Below are 27,033 nucleotides of genomic sequence, written 5' to 3' on the forward strand. Positions count from 1 at the left end.
TCTCTTTTAGTTTAAATCATCATCTCTTGTCCTGTCACAACAGGCCCTGCTCAAAGACATCTTTTGGCCCCTTTAATCACTGAAAGGCCACCAGGTCTCCCCACAGCCTTCTCTTCTCCTTGGTTGCAGTTCTGCCTCAGGATAGCTTTCCACAAGATGGACAAGCTCCTTGTGCTGGTTTGAGGCTACTTGGAATATTTTTCTGAGAGAAATTAAATCCTTAGCTGTGAGAAGAAAGAAAAAAACAACCAATACCCTCTAACACTCATTTTTCTGCTGAGAAATGCAACGAGTCAAAATAGAGATAAGACACTTCCCACACACTGCTTGGCTCTCAGTTCTGTTCCTTCTTTCTGGTGAACTGGTCTCTGTGGTTGCCTCTGTAACCCTTTGTCCTCTAACCCCTCCTTGTCATCCTTTTGACGTCTCACCTCAGATCTCTCCAGATTTATCATGTGAAATATACAGGGATTGATCTGGTTATTTCTGAAGGGAGGGAAAAAGGGAGGGGGGAGGAGGTTTGGTTTGGGAGACCTCCTGGGGACTCTGATTTTTGGGAGGGGAGTTGTGTTTCTCTATTAGTTTTTAACTTGTATATAACTGTAAAGACTGTGTATATACATGTTTGTAAATGGTGCTAAGCTGTAAATATAGCTTTATCCTTAGCTTCCAAACCATCACACTCCTGCATAAACACAGGAGGCAAGAAGGCTGCACGGTGCAAGGAAGAACTTGTTATAGTTGTACCTGATGGTCCTAAATGTCTCTTCCAACCAACCAAAATGATCCTATGATGGTTTGCTAACTGCTGCTGTGCTGAAAGCTGCCTAGCTTGTTCTGGGAAGGCAGCTGTGAGAGGCATGGAACATATGGGAACTCCAGGAAGAGTCCAGGTTTGCTCCAGGGGATGCAGGGTAAATTAAGATTATACAAGAAAATGTTAAACCTGTTCAGTTGGTTCCCTTGCCATGAACAGGATCATAGAATCACAGAATCAACCATGTTGGAAGAGACCTCCAAGACCATCCAGTCCAGCCTATCATGCAGCCCTGTCCAATCAACTAGACCATGGCACTAAGTGCCTCATCCAGGCTTTTTTGAAACACCTCCAGGGATGACAACTCCACCACCTCCCTGGGCAGCCCATTCCAATGGCAAATCACTTTCTCTGGGAAGAACTTCCTCTTAACATCCTTGGCACAACTTCAGTCTGTGTCCCCTTGTTCTGTTGCTGATTGCCTGGCAGAAGAGACCAACCCCCACCTGGCTACAACCTCCCTTCAGGTAGTTGTAGGCAGCAATGAGGTCACCCTTGGGCCTCCTTTTCTCCAGACTAAACACCCCCAGCTCCCTCAGCCTCTCCTCACAGGGCTGTGCTCCAGGTCCCCCACCAGCTTTGTCTCCCTTCTCTGGACATGTTCCAGCACCTCAACATCTCTCCTGAATTGAGAAGCCCAAAACTGGACACAGTACTCAAGGTGTGGCCTGACCAGTGTTGAGTACAGGGAAAGAATAACCTGGGGCTTTGGAACTAGGACAATTGCTTCATTCATTTCCTGAGGTTAGTTTTGCAGTAAATAAAATAATAATATTGTTTAAAGAAATAAAAGAAGGAAGGAAGGAAGGAAGGAAGGAAGGAAGGAAGGAAGGAAGGAAGGAAGGAAGGAAGGAAGGAAGGAAGGAAGGAAGGAAGGAAGGAAGGAAGGAAGGAAGGAGAGAAAGGAAAGGAAAGGAAAGGAAAGGAAAGGAAAGGAAAGGAAAGGAAAGGAAAGGAAAGGAAAGGAAAGGAAAGGAAAGGAAAGGAAAGGAAAGGAAAGGAAAGGAAAGGAAAGGAAAGGAAAGGAAAGGAAAGGAAAGGAAAGGAAAGGAAAGGAAAGGAAAGGAAAGGAAAGGAAAGGAAAGGAAAGGAAAGGAAAGGAAAGGAAAGGAAAGGAAAGGAAAGGAAAGGAAAGGAAAGGAAAGGAAAGGAAAGGAAAGGAAAGGAAAGGAAAGGAAAGGAAAGGAAAGGAAAGGAAAGGAAAGGAAAGGAAAGGAAAGGAAAGGAGGAAGGAAGGAAGGAAGGAAGGAGAGAAAGAAAGGAAAGAAAGGAAAGAAAGGAAAGAAAGGAAAGAAAGGAAAGAAAGAAAGGAAGGAAGGAGAGGAGAGGAGAGGAGAGGAGAGGAGAGGAGAGGAGAGGAGAGGAGAGGAGAGGAGAGGAGAGGAGAGGAGAGGAGAGGAGAGGGGAGGGGAGGGGAGGGGAGGGGAGGGGAGGGGAGGGGAGGGGAGGGGAGGGGAGGGGAGGGGAGGGGAGGGGAGGGGATGGAAGGGGAGGGGAGAGGGAGAGGAGAGGGAGAGGAGGGGAGAGGGATAGGAGAGGGAGAGGAGGGGAGAGGTAGAGGAGCGGAGAGGGAGAGGAGGGGAGAGGGAGAGGAGGAAGGAAAAGAGAAGAGTATTTGTAGCACTAACCTGTGATTTCATGATCGGGTGCATGAGTTGAGTGCCTTGGGTGGCTAGAAATGCAGTGGTGTTGCTAACGCAGCCAGCTACTGATTGAGCTCCAGCCGTGACCTTGACTTGGCAATGTTTTATGCAGCAAAGTTTACAGAGATGGAGTTTTCTTTTCAAACATGCAGTTAGGGTCAGAAATGAAATAATAAAAAAACTCCCAAACTGGGTAGTTTAGCCAAGACATTTGAAAACCACTTGGCTTTTCACTATAATTTAAAACCGTTGCATCCTACACTAGTGAATCTAATAAAACCCCCCATAAAAATGTAATACAAAAATGACTAGTGCTAAGAGTGAATTTGGCTCAGTGTTGCTTCTCTCTTGGGCCCGGGGAAAGTATTCCAACAGAAGTCCAAATATTTCAACACGATGGAAAAAAAAAATTGCTTGTCTTTCAGGTAAAAAACAAAACAAACCCAAAAGGTACTTCAGCAACGGAAATACAAGATAATGACTATGGCAGCTTGAAGAGGTGGTGTTTTGGTTTAGATTGATTTTGCTAAACCAGAAGAAACTCCCCAGGAAAACTGAAATATCATGTTAGAGCCATAAATCACCCGAATGAACAAAAGGCAAGCATAAACAGATACAGCTTTTGCATACTAAGAATTAATTTCATTTATTAAAAGCAAATGAAAGGGAGTTCTGCTGATGTCCCTTACAAAACCAACAGCAGGTTAAACCTGATGCTGAGCGATGCAGCCCTTTCCCACAGGCGAAGGGTTTTGGTTCTGACACAGCTCTCACTCTGGACAAAGTGGGATGGGGAATTGCTATTGGCATCCAGAGCCTGAGAGAAGTTTTTTAAAAAAAATCAACTGTTAAAGTAGACAGAAGCCTCATTTCAGGAAAAAAAGAATGGGAATAGGTGGCTGTATTAATTCTTGGATGAATTGGTAACTCACGGAATGCCCTTGCCCTGGGGACCAGGTTGAATGAGGCCTTGAGCAAACTGGTCTAGTGAAAAGTATCCCTGACCACGGCAGAGAGGTTGAAACTAGCTGATCTTCAAGGTTCCATGTGGCCAGTAGGACAAGGGAGGTTATTCTTCCCCTGTACTCAGCACTGGTCAGGCTACACCTTGAGTCCTGTGTCCAGTTCTGGGCCACTCAATTCAAGAGAGCTGTTGAGGTGCTGGAAGGTGTCCAGAGAAGGGAGACAAAGCTGGTGAGAGGCCTGGAGCACAGCCCTGTGAGGAGAGGCTGAGGGAGCTGGGGGTGTTTAGCCTGAAGGAGGCCCAGGGGTGACCTCATTGCTGTCTACAACTACCTGAAGGTTTTAGCCAAGTGGGGGTTGGTCTCTTCTCCCAGGCAACCAGCAATAGAACAAGGGGACACAGACTGAAGTTTTGCAGGGGAGGTCTAGGCTGGATGTTAGGAGGAAGTTGTTGCCAGAGAGAGTGATTGGCATTGGAATGGGCTGCCCAGGGAAGTGGTGGAGTTGCCATCCCTGGAGGTGTTCCAAAAAAGCCTGGATGAGGCACTTAGTGCCATGGTCTAAACGATTGGACAGGGCTGCATGATAGGTTGGACTGGATGATCCTGGAGGTCTCTTCCAACCTGGCTGATTCTATGATTCTGTGATTACATCCAGATAAATCTGGAGGGTATAAATCTCTTACATGCCTTGGGCTTGCTGATTGCTGAGCAGGAACCACTGCTGGGTGCAAAAGAAAAAGGCTTCTGCTTTCATTTGGTAAATTATATTTCCTGGTATGTGTTTTCCTAATATGACCACAGAGTGCACCTAAGGTGTTCCTGATGAGGTACACGATGAGATGGGAAAGTGTAATGTGTGAGGAAGACAAGGGATTGAGAAAGGTGTTGACACTTCCCACTGGGTGCAGTGGTTGGTGTGTCCTTGGCCCTGCTGGTGCTTACAAGGCCAATAGAGTTATAAGCACAGGTTAAGGAAAACATTTTTTCGGCATGGCTTTGTTTTCTACGTGGCTTTGTTCCCAGCACTTCTTCACTCAAAGAGGATGTTTCTCCAGGAGTCTCAGGCTTGTTATGTCCTCTGTGCTGCTCATCCCAGTAGGACAACTGTCCTTTGAGTAGGTTAGGCATTGGTTGGGCTCCTTTCATTGATTTTCCACCTGTCTTGCATGATTTTTTTTAATATCAATATCATTGCATGACACAATGAGAGTTGCTTTCACACTGCTTTAACAGGTTCTACATTGCTGTTACACTTTTACATTGCTTCTACAACGATGACGGTGAGACCCCAGCCCAGGTTGCTCAGAGAGGTGGTGGCTGCCCCATGCCTGGAACCATCGCAGGTCAGGTTGTTTGGGGCCCTGAACACCCTGCTCTAATTGCAGCTGTGCCTGATGACTGCAGGGGATTGGACTGGGTAATCTTTAAAGGTCCCTTCCCACCCAAACCCAGTCTGTGCTTGTAGTACTCCACGACACGAGCCTTTAGGTGCCCAGGGCTGGATGACTTTGTGCGGCAGGCTGTGAGAGAGGACAGGAACATGGCACTCTAATTTCTGTTTAAAAAACCAAACCCACCTGTTTTGAAGAGTAAGGAAGGGTTTGTCTTTTGGGTTTTTTTTTTTAAAGAGGAGGGGAGGGAAGACAAAAAACGTTTAAAAAAAAAAAAAGTTTTAAAAGGTTAAAAAAAGAGAAATGTTCTGACCTTCCCGGGCGGCGCTCACAGCCGGTAACACAAACACTTGAGGTCGCCGGGCCGCCCCTGGCCGGTGTCGCTCCAGCTCCGCTCCCCCAGCCCGCGTCGGCGGGGGGCAGCGCGGCCCCTCCGGAGGCCGCGGGCGGGGCGAGAGGGGAGGGGAGGGACTAGGGGGGTCTGCCCGGCCCCACTCAGCCCCCGCCCGCAGCTTGGCGGCCCCAATCGCCGCCTCCCCTTCCCCGCGGTGACTCGGATCCCGGCGCTGCCGCTCCCGCTCCTCCTCCACTCCGCACTTTGCGTCTCTCTGCCGCCGCTGCCGCTCTCAGTCAGCGGCGGGGCCGCGGCGCGCAGTGTTCCTGGAGCTGGGCTTGGGGCGCAGCGGCCGCCCGCCCGGCCGTCCTCCTGCTGTTCCCCTGCATGGCGGCAGCTCCGCAGCCCTAGCCGGCCTCTTGGGGCCCGGGTGAAGGAGCGTGGAAGTCGTGGGTCCGGGGTACGCGCACACACGACGGGACGTTGGCCGGAGGCGGTGCCCGCGGCTCTCCCGCCGCGGCAGCATGGCGCGGGGCGGCGGGCGGCAGGAGGCCGCTGCTCCCACCACCACCACCAGCACCCGGGGCCTCTGGCCGCGGGGTCCGAGGCCCCTCGGCCTCCTCTGCCTGGCGCTGCTCTGCGGACTGGGCGCCGCCGAGGCGGAGTTCTCTATCCTGGACGAGGCGCAAGTTCTGGCCACCCAGATGAGGAAACTCGCCACTGAGGAGCTGGGGGTCGTCACCATGCAGGTACGGCCCGGCCCGCGCCTCGCCTGCTTTCCCCTCCCTCATTCCTCGCCTCCTTACTCCACACTTCCCGATTCCTGTTTCTCCCGTTCTTCGTTCCTTCCTTTCTTTCCACCTCCCCGACTCTTTTCTGTTCTGCAAACTTTCCTTTCCCCTTGCGGAGGCGGCCCGACTCCCCTCAGCCTCCCGGCCCGGGCTTCCCTCAGCCCCTGGCTCCCGGCCCCAGCTTCTTTAAGCTCTCCAGATTCCCTGAGTCCCCTGGACCCGGTTCCCTTCAGGTCTAACCCCGCTGCTCTCAGCGCCGCCCCGGCTCGGGCGGCAGGAGCGAGGGGGGTGCGCTGAAGGGGATAAAGCAGGGACCGATTGCTGTTTTATTTGTAGTTTGCACAGTAGAAGCGGGCGGAAAGCGCCCTCCCGAAGTCTCGAAGTCCGTTTTTTGCCGAAGGGTGCGAGACCGGCCTTGGGGCTCAGCTCGCCGTGCTGCGGGCCGGCGGTGCGGCTTGTGCCTCGGCGCTCACTCGCCTCCCTCCCGAGCATCTCTCTGCGCGCTGCGGGCCATGAGTCGAGTCCTGCCCGAAAACCCCCAGATGGGGGTAAAGAAATGCTCCCCGGCCCCAGCGTGCGTTCGACAGGTTTATTCAGATGCTGACATTTATTTTGGGTTGTGGGACGTCGAGGAGTCAGTTATTTTGCATCCTGGCTTTAGGGGTTGCATCTTGATGGGGTGTTTTGTATAGGGACTGGTTGGACTGGAAGGGTGCGCTGATACCTGTGTTACAGCTATCGGCTACAAACCGGCTTCTGGTGGGGGGAAAAGTGAAATCAGATCTTAGGCGGCTTTCAGTGAAAGGTATGGTCAGTAGCAAATGCAATTTTAAAAGCCTCCCAAATTGAGAAGGAGACACTTTCATAGGATCAGCAGGGGTCTGTACCCAAATGGCCTTTTGTCTTCTCTAAACTGGCGTCATTCTCTCACCTCTGAAACATCATTGTGTTGGCCGGCCTCCTAGGGCTGTGTTTTGTCCGAGAAAACACTGAGCTGTCTCTTGTCCTTGATGCTAAGACGACGTGGATTTAAATGACTTCACTTAACGAGGTAGATTATTGGTGTAGTGAATTCAAGGAAGTCACTTTTTTCGCCTATGCCGTGCATAGCGCCTGCATTGATTTCTCCTCAAAAGATAGGAGCATAATCCTGTAAATGGTGGAGTCTGCTTAGTGCAAATTAAGTCTTGCTAAATGTGTTTCTGGTGTTAAAGAAACCCTACCCAAATACGATCATCTCAGCTCATTCTGTCTTTTAAGAAAGCAACTCATAAAAATATCTGTGGTTGTGATACACGGTCCAAGTGTAGGACGAGCCAGTTTTTCTCTCCAAGGATTGTAGCAGTGATATGAACTCGGGATCGATCTGGATGCTGGTGCAGAGGCATGCAAACAATGCTTAAATTGAGTTTACTCTTAGTTGGGTATTTAAGGCCCCAAAGTAATTTAATATGGTGAAGTTGGTAGTTAAACTCTGAAAACCCTTTTCATACTCAGCTCTGTTTTTATATGCTTAATATTTTGGCTATTGTAACTCCCACCAAGCTAATGTGCAGCCTGTCCTTTGCTCTCCCCTCTAACATTATTACAGCTGTTTAAGATTAAACACCAATGGGAACAAACCTCCCCTGATTTTAGAAGCTTCTTCGGTGATGACCTATGGTAGAACAAAAAGAAGTCATTATGTCATGTGTTGCTGCAGCCCGGTTTTAGGGCAGAAATTTCCTAGCTAGTACAGAATTATTCTTGTGCAGGGCTGCTGGGTTGCCTGTGCCACAGGACTGTTGGCACAGCAGGGATGCTCAAAGGGATGCAAACAGGTGCCATGGCAGAAAGGACGGGTGGGGGATTTTTGGAAGAAGAGCCAGATTGCTTTGAGGCTCTAAGTGGATAAAAATTCAAGGGTGTTGTCATGGGTTTGGAGGGCGACATGGAGGCAGAGGAAGTTGTGGTAGTGAGAGGAAGGATTAATACTCGACCATTTGGGAGCTGCGGTTTTGTTTAGTTTCATAAATTGTAGAGAAGGAAGCAGCAGGATTTAATGCTTCCCTTGTGCTCTTGCCTCGTGCTTTGGTCCTTGCCAGTTGTGGCTTCTACATCTGCACATCCTGGTAGTAGGAAGTGGTGTCACCAGCTGCTGCAGCAGGATGTAAGGCCGGGAGAGGGCTTTGGAGGAAGGCTAGGTACTGAGCTGGTGGTAGGGAAGAAGCATCCAATGAGTGAAGGAGCAGGTGGAAATGCTTGAATTGAGTGAAGGTGAGAGGCTGGTTTGGGTGCGTTTTCAGTCTCGAAAAAGAAATTGTAGACACAGCCTCCGTAAGTGCAGGAAGTGAGAATGAGGTGCAGCCTCTAGAGGAGCAAGGGGAAAGGGGTAAGAGGAGAACCATGAAATCTGTCAGCCTTAAATGCCTGGAAAAGAAGCACGGTGTAATGACTATGGAAGCTGCAAGATAGAAAGTAAGTTAGATTTCTGCTGGAGCAGCCATCAGTGCTGTAAATGAGACCTTTTCATTCTCCATGCAGTGCCTACTTCCTGCGATGCATTCTTCTGCTGGCGTTTCACCTAATCATTCCAGCAGCAATAAGGACTTAGTGCTTTTAATCAAATCCAACTCTTGTACTGTTGAATGAGGTGCATGTATGTCTGCATTGTAACAGGGACTGAAGCTATGAGGAAGAATCAGGATGAGAGAGCGATGTCTGATGCCAGCATCAGTCTGACAATTGTTTTTTGGCACTCTGCTGCTTTCTATTTATAGATGGTTGGTGAATGCAGTATCTGAGTGGTACCTTTAAGCAGTGCTTTGTTTTCTCACCCATGTAAGTGCTCTGATTTCAGATATAAATTTATTCCTTGAAGTATGATAATGAGGATAATGTAGGTGAAACTTGTGACATGCATCATTCCAGGGAGCTGGTGGAGTCACCATCCTTGGAGGTGTTCAAGAAACATATGGACGTGGCACTTGGGGACGTGGTTTAATGGTGGTGTTAGGTCGAAAGTTGGACTCAATCTTAAAGGCCTCTTCCAACCAAAACAATTCTGTGATTCACTGGACATACTGGACAGCAGTTTAACAGCTGCTTATGTAAGTTTCAAGTGAGAATACACACCTTTGTATCACATCAAGTGATCACTTGGTGAGAACATGTGTTTAGCAGTGCAGGAGTAGGTGTGGGTGCCGAGCGTCTGTGTTATCATCTTGAGTGTTATTTCTCCAGGAGAAGTTAGATACAGAAAGTTCGTTGATTGTCTGACTTCCTCTGTTGCACTAATTATTATGCTCCTCCCCTTCAAAACCCACAGGTAATAACATTGCTGTCTCATCTCATGTTAATGTGGTTGAATATGCTGAGTTATGGGGTGGTGTGTGTGTGCTCATGCTTGTGTATTTTTTTGCTCTGAGCCACGGAGGTGATCTGTTAATGATTCTCACCAATGTTCGTCAATGCTTCTTCCAGATTAACTGGAAGCAGCCACACCACAGTCTCTTCACTTTCCCTCTCCTTTCCTCGGGATGGAGAGGAGGCAGCATCGGGAGCTGTGCTGGCAGCAGGATGCCGTCACCCATAACTGTTCCTTTTTTTTTCTCATTAGCTAGGGTGTTTGTGCTATTACACGGAGCAGTTCTTAGCAGCAGGCTGCAGCCCTGGGATGCAATCACATCTCCACTTGCCACTCCAAGCAGGTGTATTCCTTGTCACTCCTCGGTACACTATGACTCAAATAGCCCAGTGTCATAATGCACAGTGGGCTTGGGCTTGGTGAATGAGCAGCTTGTCTGACAGTCCTGCAATATATTCTTCTGGGTAGAGCTGACACTCGGCAGTAATTAAGAGCTAAGCATCCCTTTATGCTAAAATTGTAACTAAATTGGTGGTTGTGGCATGATCTGGTCTGCTGGTGGAGTTTCACCGTCCCTATTACCTGGCTTTCCTGATCTTGGTTTCTCTGAACTGCTTGAAATTACAGAGTAGGTTGTTGGTTGGAACAAGCGAAATTCCTTGATTGAGAGATGAAGGCAGAAAAAAATAAATCAGAACTTTTGCAAACCTTTTGTTTGGGTTTGGCAAAGATTAACTCTCTAAATCTGCATGGGGCAGCCAAGGTGAGGGCTATTTATTGATATTGTGGGGCAAAGTAACATCTCCACCTCCAAAATGGGGATATAATGCATGCAGTGAGAGTTAAAAGGCTTAAGCAATGCTTTGAAGATGAAAAGCATTGTTAAGTGCTTCTATAGCTTTCAAAATGCACGTTGATGTTTCTAGCCAGATAGTAACAAAAGTTATAGGCCCAGAGGGCCTTGAATACTTTGGAAGGCAGTTCTGCCATTTTAATCCTTCACATTTTTTTACTCTGGGAAGGAAGTGTAGTCCTTTCCTATTGTCTGTCACTGATTTTGGAGACTGGAAGGAAAAAAGAAGCGTTTTTAATCTGAAAACGGCAATTTGCTGGTCAATTTCATCCTGGTTTGTTTGGGTTGTTTTTTTGTTTTTTTTTTCTTTCAGTATTAATAGTTGCTCAGGTGATTTGGTGATGCATAAAATAAGAAACACTGTAGTTCAAGCTTCTCCAGGTTGATCGTCAAAGGGATTGTTTAATCAACTATTAACTTGCCTGGCCATATGTTTTTCAAGAGGAACTTACTGTGCACAGACCAGAATGACATGGAGATGTCTGGGGCTATATGGGAGGGATGCCCTGACACTGTTGTTCTGCGAAATCCACATTCTTCGAAGATTTCTGGGTGATGGCAAAGAGTTACAGTCACCAGAACAGTCCATTTGTTTAATTTCTTTGAAAGGGAGCACTGACAGAATACAGTCATTTCTTTTTTTAAACGGGATGATCGTCTTGCTAATGACAGTGGATTTACAACTCAGAAAAGTCCCATTCTGAGCTGCACTGCAGACCAGTTGAAATGTCAGAGGTGCAGTTCTCCATCTCTGAAATCAGAGTATTTACACATTTCTCCACTTCTCGCACTGTTACCAAATAAATCTGTGGGTGACTGTTAGGTAGTTGCTCAGCAACCAATGTAAAGCACCACAAGTCCTCCACCGCTGGGTCTGAAACCTGGACCTCTGTGAACCTTCATCCAAATGGCTGCACAGAGTTTCAGAACTGTTGAGGATGAAAGAGACCTTTGAGATTAAGTCACTTGCTGAGAGCTCACAATCCCACCACTACTGCTAAGCCACTGCCACTAAACCACGTCCCTCAGCACCACATCCACGTGTCTTAAATACCTCCAAGGATGGGGTTCCACCACCTCTCTGGGCAGCTGCTTCTCTCCTTATTTTTTAAATATATATTTATTTTATCCTTTTATTTGCAAGTTGCTTCCAGCTTATGAAGCTGAAGCACAATAGAAAACTGCAACTAAGTAAGGCTGATAAATATTTGACTAGATATATTTTCCTGGTAATTATTATTTGGCAGTAGTGCTCACTTTAGGAATAATTACAGAGTAGAAACCATTGGAGTAAAACCTCATCTGTTTTACATGATTATGCCTTGGTTTGAATCCAGCTACAGCAGCCTCTTTCAAGGCACTCTGAAAGCCCCAGACTGCAGCAGTTTTTCATCCTGTTCCACATGGATTCCTTTTTTTTTCCTTCCCCGGAATGAAACATTTCAAAAAGATAGCGAGAGAGGTCCTGCTGGAAGGGCAAGGGAAATGGCTGCGTGTAGGAGACCGAATCTGAATTTTTAATTAGGCTTTGAGTTGTTTCTTCAAAGTGTTGGGACGTCGTTAGCCAAGTCCTGTTGCCTTCGCCAAGAGTGACATTTCCCTTCAAACGGGGAGAAAGCAGCTGCCCTTCGCAGATAAAAGTTGCCGAGCGCGGTGCAGCAAGGAGGGGTGGGAGATAATTAGCTGTCCCCTGCGCTGCTGCCACCAAGGACCCTGCCAGTCGCGGTGGGGACCGGAGGGGTTATTAGCAGCAAGAAATCCGAGGACTTGGTGAAGTGATTGGGAATCTCTCGGCTGTGGCAGGGCTGATAACACCTATGTGAAGGCGCTGAAGTAAATACAGCATGTGCTAGCCCTCTTCCTTCTTGGCTTAATTCAGTGAAGGGGGAATGGTTAGTGCCTGATGATCTGAAGAGCAGAGAAGCTGCTCTGCTGCTGCTAGCTTGGCCAGGCACTGGTGAGAAAAGAGCTAATGCTTGTTGTCAAATAATCTTGAGTGTTTCATTTGCTTTCTGACAGTAAGGCAAGATATTTTGAGAATGGAAAGAAATGTGAACGTCTGACTAGGTGATGTTCAAGGTCCCTTCCAACCCAAACCATTCTATGAATCTAAGATTCTGTGTGTGTGCATGTGTATGTTTAGTGCTTAGGTTGCTCTTTTATGTTCACGGATGAAAGGAAGTATTAAATATTGCCAGATACTTTATTTTAGCTTGACAATTTGTATTTTCAGCTCAGCAGGTTTTGGTGAAAAATGGGCAAAGAAATGGTAGAATCACAGAACAGTTTTGATGGGCAAAGTACTTTGAGAACATCACGTCCAACTGTTACCTAGCTCTACCAAGTCTTATGCCTTGCCAGTTCGTGTGTGGGAGTGCCCAGCTGTAAGGAATGACCCCACATTTGTCTATGTACTTTGTCAGGATAATGCCTAGTTTGAAACGTCTAGGGCTAGGATGTATCCTGAGTCTGTGTCTGTCTCTCTGTGAAGCCTCATGTCAGTGCTTCATGGATCAGAGCTTGTGGGTGCTTTGCTGGGAACTTCAGTGAGTGCTTGAATAATGTCATAGGTGTGATTTATTTGGTTATAGTTCAATAGGAAAATACTAATATAAGGGGTAGGGTTTTCTGTTTGTTTGGGGGGGTTTGATAGGTTGTTTTTTATTTTTATTTGCTTGTTTGGGTTTTTCTGTGTGTTTCAGGGGTTTGTTTTCCTCTATATGGATGATGTGGCTTAAATGGAAATTCAAGTAACTTCATAATAATAATACAAAGGTTGATAATAACATCAACCTTTTGGATTTTATATCAAAAATTCTGCTGATTTTTTGAGATTTTGACAAGTATCTCTACTTTTTTAGGCTTAATGCAGAATAAAATGTAAAATGATAAAGCGTGGAGGGCCTGCATTCTGCAGTCACCATTTTCCTATGATTTATTGCTGCTTAATAATGTGCAGTACTAATGAAACCTGAGAGGAAATCTTTGTGCTCCCTTTCCCATGGCAAACAGCTCAAAATTAATGATGCTTAGCCCAATGTCTGTTAGGAAGACATAACTTTTCTAACATAAAGTAGAAATGCTAAGTCATTGCTTGTGTCCTTCCTGTGCAATCTCATTTAGCAGGGAAAATCCAAGCTGACTTTCAAAATAATTCTGGTGCCACAAGTCACTAATGCTCATTTCTAATCCCATGAAAAGTTTGAATGGAATCAGTTTTATCAGCTGCCTGTAAGGTCTCTTCTTTAGATTTTCCCAAGTGATTTTGCACAGTGTATTTGCAAAATTACCATTACTAGTGAAAACGAGCTGTTACTTCACCAGCTCCTCAGCCACAATTAGCTGATGAAGCCAGTTTGTCACTGGTTGCTGTTTGAGCTCATGGTTTTTTGCTCAGCCTTAATGTGATCTGAAGCTCCAGCCACTGCACTAGCAGAGCAGAAAAGAGAGAAGTGGTCGTTTCATTTGTGCTCTCTGTCCAGTTTTAGACAACCTTTCCACATTTTCCTGTGATACAGTAGGAATTTTTGGCTATACTTAGGATTGTCACAGGTGGGAATGAGGCCAGGGAAAAAGGCTTTAAAGCAGACACATCTGGAAGTTGCTAGAAAGGTTTCTGGGATCTGGAATGCCTTAAGCAGAATTTCTTGTGTCTTCACCTTGGTAGGGTTATGAGAATATTTTTGTGTCATTTGTTGTGGATTTCAGACCAGATTGTGTCTGTCAGTTCAGCTTGATGGTGATGATAGGATGGTACCACACCATAGGGCTGAGGTGCTCCCATGACCTCCCTGTCTCTGGTTCAGTCCTTGCTTCTCATGCTTTCAGCAAAGGAAGTATTAGAAATATTTCCTCTTGGGCTCTACTTTCACCTCAGAAGTAATATTGAACAAAACCTGGGAAGGTGTTTGTGGTGGAGTGGCAGAAAAGAGAAGAGACAGACTCCCCAGAATAGCTGTAGTGGGAGCCTCTTTGCCTGCAGCTAGCCCAGGCTCTCAGCCAGAGCTTGGGAAAAGCAGATGGAGAGCCAAGAGGGCTCTTTGCCTTTTGTTTGTTGGAAAATAAAGGAACTCCAAATTGCCTGGCTTAGGAGTGTGAGATCTTCTAATGGCAGGCTTTCCTTTTGCACGAGGGTAGAATTTGATACCAAAATTATTGCAAGTTGACAAAAATATCTTGGTTTTAACCAAACAAGCTGAAATCTTCACCATTTCTTTCCCCAAAGCCCCGTTAACGCAAGGAAGATCGATGCCTGCGTGCTTGTGATTGTTCCTCTCCTTCCTCCTCCTCACGTGATGGCAGAGGGGTGTGAAATGGGGTTGAGCAGTGCTGAAGCCGCAGGGAGAGGTGTTCAGCAGCGGCTGGATGGTGACATGGCCAGCAGCGACAGCGGAGCTGGTTCTGGCTGGGGACCGTTCCGTGTGTGCTGTGTATCGCGCAGCTCGTGTGTGTGCCGTGGCACGGTTCGGCTCGCTGCTGCGTCACCCAAGTCAGGCTGCTGCTCTGGGAACGGGAGGCAGCCCCAGTCTTCAGCAGAGACCAGTTGTGTTTGGCTTGGACTAGTCTATTTTACTACAGAACAGCAAGGAGGAGAAAACCAAATCGTGCAATGCTTCTGGGGCTGCAGTATATGTGTTGGAAAGCATCGGGTGAGGAGCACGTTTTGGGAATGCTCTACAAGACACCTTGGTGTGGCTGTGGAGGTGTGTGCTTTGTGGGAACCAAATTAAGCTTGCCTGAAGTGTGTTTGCTTTCAGTGGTAGCCTTTTGATTAGGGACCAACACGTGGGCAAATATTGATTAAAGACTGGTACGGAAGGAGGTCACTTTCAGGATATTTTGGTTTTGCTCACGGTCAGTGAACTAGCACACTGTTTTCCCATATGCAAATCACACAGGATTTCTGACTGTTAAATTTGCTTTAATTTTGAAGCAACATATGGAGGAAAAGAAAGAAGCAGGATCTCTCATCAGTTCAAGGACTTCAAAATTGAGGAGGAAAGGCTACTTCAAGTCAGGGGATCCTATGTTGCAGCCAGTATTTTGTCAGAGGTGGAGGCTAAAGCCGGTGTGTGATCTGCAGGTTCAGCTTCCAAGCTGGCAACAGCTGGCAGAGTCAAACCCTTGTGGACTAGACCTTTTTAGAGAGAGAATTTTTATGTCGTCTGGAAGGCATACGTGGGATAAAAGAGAAGGAATTTTAATTCATGGGTAACACATTGACAAGTTTAACAATGAAAGGATATTCAATTTAAATATGCTGCAACTGTGAACGAGGTAGGTAGACTTCATTTGGTTTATTGTTTGCCTGAAGTCTTATGTGTAATGTGAATTTCTTGGTTGTTTTTACTGTCTTTTGCTAGTTTGCTGCTTTTGCTTTGTAGTGTAATTTGAGATGAAACTACATACATTTCTTGTTTTATTTCTAACTGAAATGTGACTATCATTTTATCTGTGAGACCTTAGAACAGCCTTGCAGTATTTGAAGGGTGCTATGAGAGAGCCACGGAGAGACTTTTGACAAAGCTGAAGTATTTACAAAGTAAGAAGTATTGAAAGTAATCAAATATTACAAAGTTAAAAAATACTTTTTAACAAAATAAAAAATGACAGGAGGAGGGGTAGTGGCTTCAAACTGGAAGAAGTTGGATTTAGATGACACATGAGGAAGAAATTCTTCCCAATGAGGGTGGTGGGGCACTGGAGCAGATTGCCCGGAGAAGTTGTCGAGCCTGCAAGCCTAGAAACGTTCAAAGTCAGATTGGATGAGGCCTTGAGCAACCTGGTCTAGTGGAAGGTGTCCCTGCCTATGGCAGGAGGCTGTAATGAGATAGATGATTTGTAACTCCCCTTTCAATCCAAACCAGGCTGTGATGCTATGATACTGATTTAAAATTATAATATTCCAGGTCTTTGAATCTTGCTGATGTTTTATTTTTTGTAGCCCTAGATGATTTCGAGAGCTGCTCTGAGGATATATGTGGTAGTTTTGAAGCTGTTAAAATTAGCTGGATTGTTTATTTATTTAGTCTTATTTTAGTCCAGGAGTTGCTTGGATTTTACCATTTCAGATATCAGAATACCAATGATACTCTGTTTGCATTAAAACTTTGCAGAGCCCAAATTAAAATAATCCCATAATAGGTAACTCAATGAAAATAATTTGTCGTTTATTTCTGCTTGGTAAGATGTTGAATCTAATGAATTGTGAAGTACTGAGCCACCGTGGCATCAAGAAAGTGTAATTTTGTCTCCCCCTTCATATTTATGTATTTATTCAGTAAGTTGTTGACTGTAAGTCTAGAAATACATTAAAGAAGCAAAAAAGTCTGGTAATTGCAACCTCAGCTTGCCACGTGCTGCTTTTTCATACATATCCAAGAATAGAAAGTCAGCCTCCAAAAATAAATGAAACCCAATGTACATCACCATGGTGTTCAGTGCTTGAAATGGTGGATTTCTCTTCAAGGAGCAAAGGTGCAGCAGCTATTTTGAGAAGGGAAAAGAAGACTCAGGATGAAACGAGCTCAGAGCTGCTATGTGAAGGCTTGTTTGAAAACCAAGACCTCTGCTGCCTGTGCTCTCTGCTTTGAGAATGTTGTCTGGGTGATTTATTAGAGACTGGAAATTCATGCTAAAGGAGAAGAGAAAAAGTAAGTGGCTGGAAAGGGATAATACAGTCACTAAAAATATTAGTAGAGAATGCATTGTTTTGGGGCTCCTTGGAAGTACAGTGAAAGCTGTTGTCTGGTCTAAGCCAAGTTAGGTGTGAACTGCTCTGCTAATGTGCATATAGTGTTGATCAGACTTATTCCAGCCTCTTATCTGTTTTTTTAATGAATCAATATTTGGGTGCAGCTTTAATTAAAAAGAAGGGGGAAAAAAGCTATTGTGTGTTCAAGGCCCTTGACCTCTTTGGGAAGTGTAGGGACTTCCCATGAAGTTGTACTTAGGCTTTCTCATGCAGATCAAAGGTGCAGCAGAGCTGGATTTTTGCTGCCTTCCAGCCTTTCTCCATCGTTTCCTGAGATCTGCTTTGCTTGTTTTGTGTTGCTTTTGCCATTCCTTCTCTCCTTGCTTTCCAGTACAAGCACTGTGCTGGAAATAACTTCTCTCTTCATCAGCACTGAATTAGAAGTAGCTGCCCTTCACACGATGTAAGGTGTGTGGGACTGAGGTGGTTGGTATGGCAGGTGGACACATCTGTGTGGTCAGTGCAAAAAAATAACATGATTGTAACAAGTCCCCTGAAGCGTTGCACTTGATGGAAGAGATTCCTGTGAGATAGGCAGCTGGATGGCTGTGAGTGCATGGATTTGAAGGTCTGCAGAGCGCTCTCTGCATGACAAGCCTCAGCAATTTCACAGCCATCCTCTCTTCCTCTGTGTGCACAGAAAGGAGCTGTACTGGGTTTTGGCTGCTGCTGGCAGGAGATGGTATTTAATTTTAATGCTGAAAACAGATTCATGGCCTTTTTGGGATTCTTGCTGTGAAATAAGGTTAGAGCCAGTGCTAGCGTCAGGTCCTAAGTGCCTGAATGTCCAAAAATATATTCAAAACATTAAAACCTTGCTATAGAAAGGTTGTGGGCTGGCAGCATGGCCAGCTGCAGACCCTGCAAAGGCTGGTATGTGAAGCTGGCCTACAGCCATATCCATGCTGGTGAAGATTGTCAACTTGTGGCCTTGCTTTGATGCAGAAAGAAAAGAGCTTCCCTTTTTTGTCCCATTTGGTGAACAAAAAATTCCTTGTTTCCTCACAGAGCTGGCAGGAATTCGTAACTACCTGAGTTAGGTACTCAGAATCTAGGGAGATGTTGAGTCCCTGTGGGCAAAGGGAGGAAAGAAAGTTGTAGAAAGGAGTTTAACTGAGAAAGGGGCTGAAGTGGCTGTTCACTGCTTTGGTTCTGATGCATTCCAACCCCTCCTGCCACGGGCAGGGACAGCTTCCACTAGACCAGGTCGCTCAAGACCCTGTCCAACCTGGGCTTGAACACCTCCATGGAATGGATATCCACAACCCCCTGGGCAGCCTGTTCCAGTGTCTCACCAGCCTCACTGCAGAGAATTTCTTTCTAATCTCCAGTCTAAGCTTAACTTTTATTTGATATTTTTTTTTTTTCCTGTTGCTTAGCCCACCAGAGCAGAGATGCTGCTGACCTTGGACATCATGTTTGATGCAGGTTCGCTGTCAGGGCTTGAATCGTCTGCCCTGTTTTACTCCTGAAGGGTGCCAAACGCCGAGTGAGCGTGCTCTCAGTTGTCTTCATGTCGCCAAATAAAGAACTAAAAGCATTAAACCATGCGGAGTACACTTTGGGCTGTCGTTATGGGTACCAGACCTATTTGAGTCTTACCGCAGAGGAGTTGTGAAGCATTCCTAGCTACTCATTTTAAAGCCCGGTTTAAAGTAATAGACTTAAAAATCTTATTGTGTAGTTGAGTTAGTGACTGAGTCTTCACTTCATAATCTCTTTATAAAAATGTATGCACATTAGCAGGACTTACTTAATAGACACACTGCCTAGATGAAAGGGCTCTTTGTGGAAGCAGGCTTTTGTGCCTTTCTGGATCTCTCAGCAATTCCTGCAGAGCTTCCCAAGTCTGGCTGACACCGAGCGCCAGAGGAAAAGACCTTCTCGCTTTCAGCTTGACTGGAGAATAAAGAGGAGCGAGCTGGGAGTGGGGGAGGGACCCCCGCTCCCCGAGGCGGGGCCATTGCTGCGGGCAATCGCCAGCCCCCCGTTTGACACGTTTTAGTTCTTCCTACCCCCAGCTGGGGCTTTGCATTCGCTGCGAGCTCGCCGCTACCCTGGCGGCCCAAGTGGGGCTGTGGCAACAATAGCAGCTCCCCAGCCCGCTGAAATGGAGACAACTTCTCTCCGTCCAGGTAGTCAGTCCCTTGATTGCTGGTTTGGTGCACAGATCGGGTCGGTAATGGCCGCTAGCCAGAAGAGCATTTAATTGGTTTGATTTTTTTTTCCCCTTAATTGAGATCTGATGTTATCTTTGGTTCTCTAATCTCGCAGCTGGATTGTTTTTTTCTGTCTGTGGTGCACCACAGATTTTTGGCAATAAAAAACTTTTTTCTTTGCCTCAAAAAGTAAGGCTGCAGTGGTACAGATCTGTTCGGTTTGAACTTGCAAGCATCTTCATCAGAGGAAGAGTCTAGCAGACATCTAAGTTTCTACTGGTGAAAAGAGACTTCAACCAAAAAAAAATCCTGAAATTTTTCGATAAAGATATCTCAGTTTGCAGTTGCTATTAGTGTGTGTGCTCTGTGATGCTGCAAGCAGAGAGCTCCACCTTAGTCCTGTTGTAAGGACCCCAGAAAAATGTATTCCAGTTTGGAAACACCTGGGTGAAGATTTACAGAAAAAAAATACTCTTAAAAAATTCCAAATAATAACAACAAAATCCTCAAACCCAACAAACAAACAAAAAAACCCCCAAACTCACCAACCAGTAAACAAATGGACAAACAAAGAGCCCAAACAAAACCCACAGGCTTTTAATTAGGACGGTAAAGCTGGACAGATGTGATTGAGGTCCTGTTGAGTTTCCACTTCAGTCAGATGGTCTGTGCCTGGTGGGAGAGGTAGGTGGACTCTGTGTATTGAGTTGTTTCTTGCCGGTTGCTGTAGAAGTGCTGCTAATGTATTTCTAACAGCTGGATGAGGAAGAGGTGGGGGCTGCTGGAGGTTGGATGTCTCCAAAAAAAACCCGTGTGTTGATAGTTAACTCCTGTGGCGTGTACCGTACCTCTGCATCTTGACTCGGACCACGGTTGCCTGTCTTCATCTGATCCCTTGTATTTGCCAGTGGTTTTTCGGCTGCAGTCATGGCTGGAGACTCCCATCTTGTCAAGAATGAGAATGGTGAGATGCTGGCTTTGATTGCCTAGAGAGGTGAGAGGTGCCTTATCTCTGGAACCATTCCAGATCAAGTTTGGGGTTCTGAGCAATCAGCTCTAGTTGCAGATGTCCCTGCTTACTGCAGGGCGGTTGACTTTTAAAGATCCCTTCCCACCTAAAGTATTCTATGAAGAAAGAGCAAAAGTAGGTCTGTGTCTGGCTTGAGTTGAGTGTCTGCAGGAGGTGAAGCAGCTGGGCATGTGGTGGCTGAGAGTAAAAGCTGAGGACTGGGTTACACCCAGGTATCTTCGAAGAGGGAAGAAGTGGAAAGTGTTAAAAGAGGATGGCCAGAGTTGATCGGGGTGCAAGGCAGTGGGCTGAACTCTTACTGTTCCTGCATGACTTGAAATCACTTCTTGTCTTGGGATAAGCCAAGGTATTAGCATGACAGTTGTGATTGAGAATTTCATCTTAGTTTTTTGAGACAAATCACTTAACTCCTTTTTGCCAGCACCCCTAGCGTGAGGCTGCGTTCCTCTCTGTAAAGCAAACCGAACAACCAACCTGGTAATTTTTGGGTGAAGTCATAGATGTGCTTCTAAACTGACACAATTCAGATGCCACTCATTTTCCTCAAGCCGAAGAACAGCTCTAGGGTGACAGTCTGAAGAGGAGAAGACTGAGAAGGTATCTTCTCTGTGCATATCAATAGCAGTCTGAGAGGGGATTTTCTCAATGCTTGGTAAGAGCTAAAGGGTAGGGTGCAAGGGGGTGGGACCAGACTCTTCTCACTGGTGCCCAGCAACAAGAAAAGGGGCAGCAGACACAAACTGGAACGCAAGAAGTTTCCTGTGAACAGGAGGAGAAAATTAATTGTTGTGAGAGTGCTGGAGCCCTGGAGCAGGCTGCCCAGAGAGGTTGTGGAGTCTCCATCTCTGGAGAGACTCCAAATCCATCAGGCCATTGTGATGCTGGGCAAGCTGCTGTGGGTGCCCCTGTTTTAGCAGGGGAGTTGAACTGGACGATCTCCAGAGGTCCCTTCTGACCCCTTCCATTCTGGGATTCTTTCCATATACATGGACTTGTTACACAATGTGGTGTTACTTGTAACCTCAGCAGCAGGTTGAAATTTGTCATGCTGTGAAATTAATGTATTTTATGAGATATTCTGTGGCTTTACCAATCATTGCAAATGAATGACATCCAAGAAGGTTTGAAGTGTTTATTGCACAAGCAAGTGGTAATTGAGATTATTTTCTAATAGTAGGTGTTTGGAGCAGATAAAACTCCTGAAACTTCTGTGGTTTGATAGCAATCCTTATATAATAATTTCTCCATCGCTTTTCTGTCCTGCTTTCTTGGTGAAATATTTGGAGAAGCAGACACTGTTTGCTGTATGGTAGTGCTGTGAAGTTTAAAAGGCATACATATTCTGGAAGCTAGAGATACGTTTACTCTGTCTTTAATTTCAGTGCATATTTGTTGCAGGATTGTGCCCTTCACATTTTTATCTTCAGTTTCTTGAGGGGAGAGTTAGCTGAACGCTGAACTCGAAATCTGGTTCTGTTTATCAGACGAAGATTTCTCATGAAGAATAATACTGACTTATTTTAATAGCTACTGGATGATTTGCAGGCTGGGGTAACAAGTATTTATTTCTTTTTCATCAGGAAAAAAAACAAAACAAAAACCTACCCCAAAGCTAACAGTAGTATTGTTATTACTATTTTATTTTTGATGCCTAAAAAACTGAAACAGGAAATGACCTGAGCCACAGTTTCCATGACACCCTCTCACTTGCATCCAGTTTTCAAGAAGATGAAAGGACCAAAGCAGGCTTTTGATAGTGAGCAGCTAATTGGGTGGCTGATAGAGGCAGGTTTTGCTGTGTGGGAAAAAAAAAAAAGAGAGAGAAAAGGAGAAAAGAAGTGGAACAGCTGTGTTTTGGTACATATGTATAATCCCAGAGAAAACTCTCCAAGGACAAGGAAACACAGTCATGCCTTGGTGAAAAGGAAAATGAAGAATCCTTGAAAGCATAAATGTGGCTTTTTTTTAATGGGGGAGAAATCTCCTATTGAAAATAAAAATCTACTGGAATGAGTATGTTAATAAATAATGGATTTGGAAAATCGGAATGGAACCACATGAAGTGGTTTGGAAGGTTAAGGAACAGGTCGTGGCCCTTTCCTCATCACTGGTGAGACTGCATGTTGAGGACTGTGTCTCATTTTGGGCATCACAGTGAAAAATACATTGAAGTGCTGGAGTGGGTACAGAGAAGGGCCACAAAGCTGGTGAGGGATTTGGATAGCGTGTCTTATAAGGAGAGGCTGAGGGAGGTGGAGTTGTTTAGCCTGGAAAAATGGAGTCTGAGAGGAGACCTTCTTGCTGTGTACAGTGTGCTACCTGAGAGGAGGTTGCAATGAGGCCAGTAATGGCTTCTTCTCCCAAGCAGCTAACAACAGGACAAGAGGAAATGGCCTCAAGGTGTGCAAGGGAAGGTTCAGATTGGGTATTTGGTTGGATATTTCTTTCCTGCAAGAGTGGCCAGGCCTTGGTGGCCTAGGGAGGTGGTGGAGTCACCACCTCTGGAGGTGTTCAGAAAATGTGTGGACATGGCACTTTGGGACATGGTGTCATGGCCATGCAGCCGCTGGGTAGAAGGTTGCAACTGATGATCTTGGAGATCTTTTCCAACATTAACAGTTCAGTGGTTCTGGGAAGTGTGGGTTTTGTGTCTGTGTGTAAGTCCCAAGAAAATAGCAGTGTGCTTAGGTGGTTTTTTTGCTGTTTCCTTTGCTCGGTGTGTTCCTGTGATGAAAGATGTGGTTAGTGCAGCCAGGTCTGCTGCTGTGCAAGGAGAACATTCTTCTCTGGGACGTGCTTCTGCTATGCAAGGCCTAGATTTGCAGAGCTAGCTCATGAGAGCCTCCTTTATTTTCAGCAAAGACCAAACTGTCTCATTCTATAGCCTAGTGGCTTAGTCCTAATAGCATCCTGCATTCAGAAGGGTTACAAAAGCAGATCCTGCCTTCTGAGAGGAGAGAGGATCTTGGTGGTTGCCCCTCTGCTGCCACCCAGGCCATGGTCCATCCCGTTGGGCAGTCTGAGCTGGCTGCACTCAGCCATGCAGTAGAACATGACTCCTTCCCCCCACCACGAGCTCAGCCTGGGCTTTCCTTAGTGTTTGAATGGATTTTTCATGGCTTGCTCCTTCTTTAGGAGGTGTGTTTCTCTTCAGATGGAGAAGGGGATTGTCTTAGCTAGTGCCTTTTTTGCTGCTGTGCCTGGGTAACTTTGTTTTCCCATGTAATTTTGGATACCTGGAAGGGAAAGTTGTAGGAATGTTTGGAGATCAGTCACCTTGGGACTTTGTGTGCTCTACATGGTGGTGGGGATACTGCATTGATTTTAATTTTCCAGATGGTTAAGGCTATTTCCATGCATTGTTTTGTTCTCTTTTTCTATGCAGAATATGCCATCTAGATTGGCATATTCAAACTAAGTGAAATGGGAGATAAAATCCAGAGCTAATATTAAAGCAAAGGGTTTTTTAAATGCAGATTAGGATCTCCCCTCTGAAAGCTAAGCTAGTCTTTTGCAAAGATTTCAGTGGTTTGTGAACCTAAAAATCAGCTGCACCATCAGTAAACAACCAACAGAGGAGGAATTTGGAGCCACTAAGATGCTGAGGGGACTGGAACTTGGAGACAGGAGGATGAGGGGAGATCTCCTTAATGCTTCGGAATATCTCAAGTGAGACTGTCAGGAGAATGGAGCCAGACTCTTAGTGGTGTCCAGTGACAGGACAAGGGGCAGGAGGTACCATGTAAACATGAAGAAATTCTTGACTTTGAGGTTGGCAAAGCCTTGGAGCAGGCTGGCTGGATTGGTTGTGGAGTCTCTTTCTTTGGAGGCATTCAAAACCTGCCTGGATACGTTCCTGGGTGATACACTATGGGTGATCCTGCTCTAGCTGAGGGTTGGACTGGATGATCTTCAGAGGTCCCTTCCAACACCCTCCACCCATTCCCCTTGTTCTATGATTCTGTGGATTTGGCACAGCTCTGTCTGATTGATGCCAGACATTCTCACCACACCATCGTGTTCTCCTGGCTTCTGCAATGCTAAGGAAGCAGCTGACTGTCTGAAAGGGCTGCTTCACCATCAATAATTAAACCCCTCTAAAACCAGCTTGACTGCTGGTGTTGGGCAGCTCCTCAGCCTTCTCATGTGAAGATCTTATTAGGCAAGGGCTGCGGGCTGGCTGCCAGTTTTCCTCTGCAGACTGAGCCTGGGGGACTGCTCGTTAGCTCCCCGCCTGCCTGCCGGAGAGGAGCGCGTTAAATGCATAGTGGAGGAAAGGGCTGTGCTCTGCCACCGCGGGAATGCAGGTGGGCTGAAGCCCTGCACGGCAATGAAACCAACGTGCTAATCGTGCTGCTGGCAGGAGGCTGCCTGCTCTCTGCAATTTCAGTGTTTTCTGGTAGAAATAATCCCAGTGGGTTTTCACCAGCCCTTTCCAGCTCTCTCTGCTGAGAGAGCCGTTAATAATGTGGTTTATGTCAGGATTTGGGGAGAGCTTTGGGTGAGAATCTTGAGAAAGAGATAGGTGTTGCCTGCCTTCAGAATGTGGAAAATACTGCTTTGTGAGCACAGCGTGGTGTTTGCTGCTGCTCCTGAGTGACAGCACTGTGTCAAGAGTGTCATTTCCCAGGAATGGTGTCTGCAGCTGGCAGAAATTTCTCTGCACGTTGAGACTTTGAGATCCAATCTTATGCTTGTGCTGTCACTATGGAGCTTTCCCATAGCACTCCTTTTTTTTTTTTTTTTAAAGGCTGAAATTTTAATATTGATCCCAGAGCACATACTCAACTATTCTGCTCAGAAAATACTGCTTGTGCATGGTGAGAGGCTGAAATGAAATAAAGTCAATCTGCTGTTGTATGTGGGAGGCAGAGGGTTGCAGAGTCTCATGCAGCTGTGGTCCTGCCACCTTGGGCATCATCCCCCTTTCCCTGTCCCTTTTCTCATCATAAATATGTTTTATCTCAGATTAAATGAAATCAACCTAAAAAAAAAAAAGGGAAAAAAGTGCTAGCAAGATGTTCCAGAAGCAGCCATTTAATTCTGACTTTTTAAATTCAGTGTTAAAGGAAACAAATAATTCATACAGATGTTGTTGCCAGAGCCCTGCTAAAATGTGTTTGTTCTCATGAGTGCTTAATATGGAAGATGTTTAGCAGGTAGGAAATAGAGAATCTTTTTTTCTTTAATTTTTTTTAAAGTATATAATTTTAATTTGCAGAACAGGTAGAACAATATCTGCTTAATAAAGGTGTTTGTCTTAAATGCAGCTGTTCAGGAGGCTAAAGAGCAAATAAACTGAAGAGTAAGCAAAGCGCAGTTTAACTATAGGGAAAATAAAGTTGAGAGGGGAAGAATGGGAGGCCAGGTCTCATTTTCACTAGTACTCTGGTCTGTGTCACTGTAATAGTCTAGGTGCCTTCAGGGGGCTGCAAATATGATTGATTTATTTACATTGGAAGGGTCTTTCACTGCTTCCAGCAAAGCACAAAACAGTGAGTGGGTGAGTAAAGGCTTAAAAACTGCCTACTGAGCTTTTTATTTCCTCAGCTCTATCACTTGGTAAGCGTTGTTTTGAGCAGTCATCTTTCTTGCAGTCTGGTGGGTGATGACCATATCTGAATTTCTGCCTGCCCAGCTGCATGATGCTGCTTTCTGAAAGTTAGATTGCACCCAGCTCATCCCTTCGTGTGGCAAATGCGGGGTGTAACTCAGCACTTTCCACAGTGGTGGCAGCTCAGTGATGGTTAGTGAGTGATTACTACTGAAGCCCCAGTTCAAGCAGGACAGGGATGTGGTGGAGAGGATACAGCAAAGGGGGGTAAAACGGTGCCAAGGGGACTGGAACATCTCTCTTTTGCAGAAAGACTGAGAGAACTAGTGCTGCTCAGTCTGGGAAAGAACAGATTGAGGAGGAATCTTGTCAATGCTTACAAATACTTATAGGCAGTATGGGGCCAAGCTTTTCTCAGTGGTACCCAGCGACAGGACAAAGGGTAACGGGCACAAACTTGAACCTAAGAAGTTTCACCTAAACATGAGGAAAAACTTTAAGGGTACTGGAGCAGGCTGCCCAGAAGGATGGTGCAGACTCAGTCTCTGGAGACATTCAAAACCTGCCTGGATGTGTTCCTGCATGACCTAGGTAAACCTGCCTTGGCAGGGCAGTTGGAGTTGATGATCTCCAGCGGTCTTCTCCAACCCCTACTATTCTGTGAATATCCAGTGGTCTGTTCTGCACTGAGTGATTGATGTCAGTACAGACTGTATGGGCTTGGGGTTGCAGCTGTAAAACTTCAGAGATCCCTTTCCTTGGCTCTTTGCCCCATCTCTCCACTGATGTTTGCCTCAAATAGCACAAGTGTAGTGGAGAAGAGCGGGTTCCAAGGAGATCTTCTTGGCCTTTCAGTACTTGAAGGGGCTGATAAGAAAGCTGGAGACAGACTTTTGAGCAGGGCCTGTTGTGACAGGACATGGGATGATGGTTTAAACTAAAAGAGGGGAGATTCAAACTAGAGGGAAGGAAGACATTTTTTGTGCTTTTCACACCACAAATCCAGTTCAATTCAAATTCCCAAACCTCTCTGCACTTTGGATACACTTGTGGGGAAACAGGAAGAAAACACAGAGGTGGCAAAAGCAACCAGTCTCAAAGTGAGTGACACAGGAGTGTAGATTCAGACTAGATACAATGAAATTTTTTTAACTGGATGTTGAGACTGTGGCCCGCGTTGCCTAGACAAGTGTCCCATGCCTGGAACCATTGCAGTTGCAGATGGTCCTGCTGACTGCAGGGGCATTGGACTAGATGACCTTTAAAAGTCCCTTCCAGCCCAAACCAATCTGTGTCATGGTAAGCTTTTGGATATTAAAACACAAGATAACAGTCTGAAAGAGGAAGGTGAAGTTAATTTATGTCCATCAGCAATTTATTAACTTACTAAAATTTA

General features: G+C 45.8%; 1 protein-coding gene across 2 annotated transcripts in view; it reads left to right on the forward strand.

Moving 5' to 3' along the window:
- The first annotated feature begins 5,063 nt into the window (after positions 1 to 5,063).
- Positions 5,064 to 27,033, forward strand: part of CACHD1 (cache domain containing 1) — a 145,226-nt gene continuing 123,256 nt past the window's right edge. For both annotated transcript variants that reach the window (XM_064147405.1, XM_064147406.1), the window contains exon 1: positions 5,064 to 5,899. In XM_064147405.1, the coding sequence (XP_064003475.1) occupies positions 5,675 to 5,899 (225 nt within the window). In that variant the 5' untranslated portion in view covers positions 5,064 to 5,674. The remainder of the gene's footprint in view (positions 5,900 to 27,033) is intronic.

The sequence above is a fragment of the Pogoniulus pusillus genome, chromosome 8 (genome assembly GCF_015220805.1).
Source record: "Pogoniulus pusillus isolate bPogPus1 chromosome 8, bPogPus1.pri, whole genome shotgun sequence".
In the NCBI taxonomy this organism is placed as follows: domain Eukaryota; kingdom Metazoa; phylum Chordata; class Aves; order Piciformes; family Lybiidae; genus Pogoniulus; species Pogoniulus pusillus.